The 6,418-nt window shown below is 42.7% G+C and overlaps 1 protein-coding gene across 1 annotated transcript in view; it reads left to right on the top strand.

Moving 5' to 3' along the window:
• Positions 1-3,028, top strand: part of LOC102770976 (nuclear RNA export factor 2-like) — a 19,106-nt gene extending 16,078 nt beyond the window's left edge. Inside the window, exons 11-19 of the mRNA XM_015565992.1 lie at positions 118-154; positions 767-826; positions 907-962; positions 1,040-1,147; positions 1,269-1,324; positions 1,429-1,544; positions 1,646-1,688; positions 2,248-2,320; positions 2,857-3,028. Coding sequence (XP_015421478.1) covers positions 118-154; positions 767-826; positions 907-962; positions 1,040-1,147; positions 1,269-1,324; positions 1,429-1,544; positions 1,646-1,688; positions 2,248-2,320; positions 2,857-3,028 — 721 coding nt within the window. The remainder of the gene's footprint in view (positions 1-117; positions 155-766; positions 827-906; positions 963-1,039; positions 1,148-1,268; positions 1,325-1,428; positions 1,545-1,645; positions 1,689-2,247; positions 2,321-2,856) is intronic.
• The last annotated feature ends 3,390 nt before the right edge of the window (positions 3,029-6,418 follow it).

The following is a 6,418-nucleotide window of genomic DNA, read 5'->3' as shown; positions in this document are numbered from 1 at the left end:
AAGGGGATTCTGGGTGGGCAGAACACCTGTCTCTGTTCATTCCATCAATGTTTTAAGTAAATGGAAGCATTGTTACCTAAACTGTCAACCACTTTTTCTATTTTTGCATTTGGACAGCGCCATCAGGAAATATTTCCCCAACTTGTTACGCTTGGTAAGTGCCTACATTCATCATCTCTTACTTACATTGACAACCTCCACACCTGCCCTCAAGCCCTTTATGTCTTGCCTGGATTACATGTTTGCATCAGAGCCTTATCCATTTTGGGGGACAAAATGGATAAGGCTTTCCTCCCTCTCCCTCAAAAAAGGGACATCTCTGAAAAAGACATGAAGATGATCTTTTTGAAAATGTACCCCCCCACACACATAGAGATAGAAAGACAGGGAGAGAAGGTGGGAGGGAGGAAGGGAGAGAGAGAAACAGACAGATACACAAAAGTTGCATAAAGTAGTATGCATAGTCTCATGGACACTGACATTTATGTGGTGAAGGCATGGGCGGAGTGGAGGGTACTGTTGCAGGGCGGAGAGAGACAAAGGTGGGGATGGGGGAACACCTGTAATAGAATCAGTCATAAAAATAAACAGTTGAGACTTCCAGGATCTCATGATGCAGATGCCCACTAGAAACTTGCCCATGGAATTTCCTGGGGCTTTTCACTCCTGACCTCTCACTTTCACCATCTTCTGGGCACATCTTTCCCATAGTCATCCAGGACTACTTCCCTGGTCTATACTACTAATTTACCCCTCCCTTCTCCAGGATGGCCAGGATTTACTCCCACCGATTGCTGTTGACATTGATAGACACTACTTAATAAAGGTGAGGAAGAAAGATCAACACTTGGGCTATTGTAAAGGAGGCTTTATCAGCCACATGGTCTCAAATGTCTTTGATTCCAGGAAAAATATAAAGGATCTGATGTGATGAAGACTCAAGTCCTGCAATTCCTGCAGCAGTAAGTACCCCTGAAAGTTTTAAAGTCCCTTTTGAGACCCAGTCCCTAGAGGTACACTCTTCATTGTCCCCTCACAGATATTACTTGATCTATGACTCTGGAGACAGACAGAGTCTCCTCGGTGCTTATCACGATGAGGCCTGCTTCTCTTTGACCGTTCCCTACATCCAAGACAGCCCAACCACGTGAGTATCAGTGCAGACTCTCATTTGGGGCATGTGTCTCCCCAGCAGAAATCTGCCAGCTCCTGGAAACACCCCCACTGGTCGGACCACCACACCCTGTTTTGTTTTTTTCTCCTAGAAGCAGCTTGTTTGAGTACTTCAAGGATGCCAGGAATATAAAGAACCTCCAGGACTCCAGTGCGTGTGGGATGGGGAATACTGGGCAGGGAAAGGGAACATGAAGGGTCAGTCATAGGCCCCAGGATGTGGCAACCCTGACCTTTTCTGTCCTTCCTCCATAGGTCTGTGTTTTCAGCTGCTGAAACGTACAAAACATGACATTGTGAGCTCTCTCTCTGTGTTTCCCAAAACACAGCATGACCTCAACTCCTTCCTGGTGGACATGTGGTTGGAGTCGGTGAGCACCCTCTTCTTCCCTGGGACAGGCCCAGAAAGATGCAGCTGGGAGTCAAGTGTATGTGGAGACTGAGCACATGTGGTCTTTTTTTTGTTGTTCAGGAAAGCCTGCTTTTCTTCTGTGTCAACGGAGTGTTCAAGGAAGGTGAGTGTATGTAGGTCCCCTCCCCAGGTCCCCCATGCTCCCTCCTCCTGGTTGGGCTCCCTCTCAGAACTCTCACAGCTTCCCTGATTCCTTCCCTTTTCTTACTATTCCCTCCATGTTTTCCTGCCTCCAGATACTGCCCCCAAACTAGGCTGGTCTGACCTGCATCCATGCCTATAGCTGGGGTGATGGGTACACAGATGTGGGGTTTGATTGCTGTCATCCCAGATCCTGACTGTGCAAACATAGGTCCATTATCTAACCTTTCATTTTCCTCATTTGCAAAATGGGGATAATAAAACACACTCCTTGGGGAGCTTCCAAAAATGAATCAAATGAACTAGTGAAGTGGTTGTCCCCGGGCCCAGGACATGGTAGGTTCCTTCTCAGTGGAAGCAGATTGCTCCTAATGTTGCCCTCCCTATTCCTCGTAACCTGACTCCCAGAAAATAGTTGTCTCCTTGGGCATGAGTATGCAGTCCCACCCTGACTTGGGAATGCTGAGTGAGTGTGTGAAGCATGTGTGATGCTAAGGAGGTATTATTGTTTGTTGTTGAAGTGGAAGGAAGGTCTCAGGGTTCTGTGCGTGCCTTCACCCGGACCTTCATCACTACCCCTGCCAGCGATTCCAGGTGAGTGTTATGCTCTAGGTGGGAACATACAGCCCAACCTGGGCTCAGGGCTGTGGGAATGTGGCAGTGCATGTTCTCAGGGTTTTCTCAGTGTTGTGGGAAGCCAGCAGGTTGATCCAAGGAACAGTCCTGCTATGGGGTTAAGAGCTTGGGCTCTGGAGTTAGAACACTGAAAGTGTTTCAGGTTTCTTTCAGGTTCTCTTCATGACGCCAACACTCACTAGATTTGTACCTGAGTGAAATCACATGGCCCTCTCTGTGACCTATGTCTTCCTCTGAAAATGGGATTAGATTGTCCTCTCCCTTGGGCTGTTTCACTGAGTAAATGCAATGGGGTTAGGGGTACAAATCTATTGAAGCTGGTAGACAATCTCTCCAAGGCTGAGGATGTGAGAAGGGAAAAGGAATCTCAGGAGCAGATACAGGTAGGTATGGGAGGAATCTGGTTGCTGAGTGGCAGTGGAAGCAGGATCATTGTTGAGGGTGTGGGGTTGTCCATCCGTCAGTTATCTGAGATATCATTTTTTTTTTTTTAGTATGTTCATCGTGAATGATGAGCTGTTTGTGAGGGATGCCACCCCAAATGAGACTCAAAGTGCGTTTTCTACCCAAGTGCCCACACCTTCCTGCAGCACTTGCCCCACCCTCTCTCAGGAACAGCAGGAAATTGTGCAGATTTCCTTCAGCCTTTCTCAGATGAGCCTCTAGTGGTCTCAGAAGTGAGTGATGGGTGTGTATGGGATAAGAGGGAGCTGGGAGGGTTGAATAGTGGGAACTTGTAGGTAATTATTTTAGATATTTTTTTTACAAGAGTTCATGTGAAAAATACCTTAATTTTATGCTAATACATCGAAATATAACATCTAGCTTTCCTACTGGACATGCTGTTTTGAAACTTGTTTATTAATTATTAGCACCATCATAGTTTTCTGTAAGTATATATTAGGCTACCTTATTCCTTCTAAGAACTGTACATTAAGCAGTTGAAATCCAGTAGGCCATAAGCTATTATTGATAGATATTTGTCCTTCCACTGCTTTTTCAACATTACATGGAGTGCTACTTGGTCATTCTGGTGCATACATCTTGGTAAATTTGGAGGCTTCGTTTTGTGGCAAGATTTAGCAGTGATATTGTGAGGTCAAAGTGTCTCCACTTTGGTCCTTTGAGAGGTCATCTGTCCTCCCCCAGCATAAGTGCTTTTAGTACAGTGAATAGATGATAGCAGCTCATTAAAAAGTGAAGTCTGAGAATTCAGAGATAAAAGGAAACAGGTCCCAGGCTTTTAGTAAGGCCAAGTCGACAGAAGTCAGGTGGCCTGGGGATAAATCTTAGTGGCCTTTGCTCTGCTGTCTTCCCAATGCTCTCTCTTGACTTTCTCTAGATGAAGAGCAAGATCCCAGAAGAGGCCTTCATGCAGTGACCTAGGATCTTGTAAACAAAGCCCAGGAAACGAGCCCTTAGGTGCTCTCATTTTCATCCTCATCATATTTGTTATATCTCTCTTGCAACCTGAGGCCACCATCCATGACTAAGGCTGAAGCTGGACTAACCAGGAATCCAAAGTTCACCTTGAAGCCTGCCAATTGTTTCATACTTTTCCCACTCAAGATCCTTTTTATTTTCATATTAAAGAGTTACATTGCAAATTGTATGTTTTGTGTCTCGGGTTGCTCTTCCCCTGTCCTAACCATGAGCCAACAGGGCCAAGACCAGAAGGTCCAGTCTTCCCCTTTATTCATGGCAGTCTCTAGCATTTATTTATTTTTTATTTATATTACTTGAATTTATTGGGGTGACATTGGTTAACAAAACTATACAGATTTAAAGTGTATAACTCAACAAAGCATCATCTGCACACTGCATCGTGTGCCCAAAGTAAAGGAACTTTCCGTCTCCATTTATTCCCCCTTTGACCTCTTCCATCTCTCCCTGCCCCCCAACTTTCCCTCTGGCTATCACCATATTTTTGTCTGTGTCCATGTGTGATATATATCTATAGTTACATAAAGATATAGATATATAGATATATAGAGATGTATATATATATATAGTCCCAAAAATGTATACAAACTTTAACAGCTGATAGCTCAACTTTGAAAATGAAGTGTATTTTATTTTATTTTTAATGTATCTTTATTGTTGAAAGTATTACAGATGTACCCTTTATTTCCCCATTGGCCCCTTCTAGCCCACACCCCCCACTTCCCCAGGCCTTCACCACACCATTGTCTGCATCCATGGGTCATGCATATAAGTTATTTGGTTAATCTCTTCCCACACACCTACACACTCCCACCTTCCCTCTGAGATTCAACAATCTCTTCCATGCTTCTGTGTCTCTGGATCAATTTTTTTTAGTTCATTTTGTTCTTTAGATTCCACATATGAGTGAGATCATGTGATACTTGTCTTTCTCTGACTGGCTTATTTTGTTTAGCACAATATTCTCCAGTCCCTCCAGGCTGTCTCAAAGAGTAAGAGGTCCTTCTTCTGTATTGCTGCATAGTATTCAGTGGTGTAATTGTATCATAGCTTTTTTCCCCTTGAGGCATAGAAGTGTTTTATTGGAGAAGTGATATCTGGTATTGTAATCCCTCTAACTTTGTTCTTCTTTCTCAGGATTGCTGTGGCAATCCAGATGGTTATTTACTAGTATAGTATTCTGATTCCCAACCAGTATCCAGGCTGAGTAGTAGCCATGCAAAATTTTAAGTCCAATGCCTGGGACTTATTTTCCCTCAGAGACTCTTATGAACTGGAGAAGCTGGAGGCTAATAGAAGCCTAACAAACCATACTCTTTCCTGCTGTGTCATTGTTTCTGTCTCTGCTCTCTAGTCTCTTATGATAATGTCATTTTCAATCAGGCATTGCTATTGATTGAATTGTGTCCCTCAAACTTCATATGTTGAAGCCCTAACTCCCAGTGCCTCAGAACATGTCTGTATTTGGTGATAGGGCCTTTAAAGAGGTGATGAAGTTAGAGGCTTAATTATGGTATACCTTAACCCAATCCTACTATTGTCTTTATAAGAAGAGTTTAGGGACACACAGAGAGGCACCAGGGTTATGCATACCCAGAGGAATGACCATATAAAGAATCAATAAGAAGGTGGCCATCTTCAAGCCAAGGAGAGAGGCCTCAGAAGAATCCAAACCAGCCAACACCTTGATGTTGGACTTTCAGCTTCCAGAACTATGAGAAATAAAATTCTGTTATTAATACACATAGTCTGTGGTATGATTGCTTGTTATGGCAGCCCATACAGTCTAATGCAGGCATTATAAACATGCTTCAGCCCTTTGCAGGTCATAAAGCGGATACAGTAGCATGTCACATAATCGATGAAAGTTAAGTGATGGTAAAAAATAGCAATGAGTAGTAAAACTAAGATAAAGATAGTTTATTTGTAATATTATCAGGCAAAATAGACATCAAGTAATATTTCAAATAAAGAAGGCCACTCCTTAATCATAAAAGAAAATTTATTAAAAATAAAATTTCTGAACTTACATTCACCTGTTGATAACTTCAAAAACATATAAAGCAACAAGTAACAAGCTTACAAGCAACAGAAAGTAAATGTCACTTTTGTTTTCAAAAGAGGATATACAGAAAGCCAAGAGACATATGAAAACATACTCAAAGTCACTAATCATCTGAGAGATGCAAATCAAAACAACAATGAGGTACCATCATCTCACACCTGCCAGAATGGCTATCATCAACAAATCAACAAACGATAAGTGCTGGAGAGGATATGGAGAAAAAGGAACCCTTGTGCTATGCTGATGGAAATGCAGACCGGTGCAACCTCTGTGGAAAACAGTATAGTGTTTCCTCAAAATAAAATAAAACTAGAACTTCCATTTGACCCAGTAATACCATTTCTAGGACTATATCCCAAGAAACTAGAAACACCAATCAGAAAGGATATATGCACCCATATGCTCATACCAGCACAACTTACAATAGCTAAGATTTGGAAACAGCCTAAATGCCCATCATCAGATGAATGGATTGGAAAACTGTGGTACACCTACACAGTGGAATACTATGCTGCTCTAAAAAGGAAGGAACTCTTACCATTTGCAAC

Source organism: Myotis davidii, unplaced genomic scaffold, assembly GCF_000327345.1.
Source record: "Myotis davidii unplaced genomic scaffold, ASM32734v1 scaffold322, whole genome shotgun sequence".
NCBI classification, from domain to species: domain Eukaryota; kingdom Metazoa; phylum Chordata; class Mammalia; order Chiroptera; family Vespertilionidae; genus Myotis; species Myotis davidii.
This window is presented reverse-complemented; position numbering and strand designations above follow the sequence as displayed.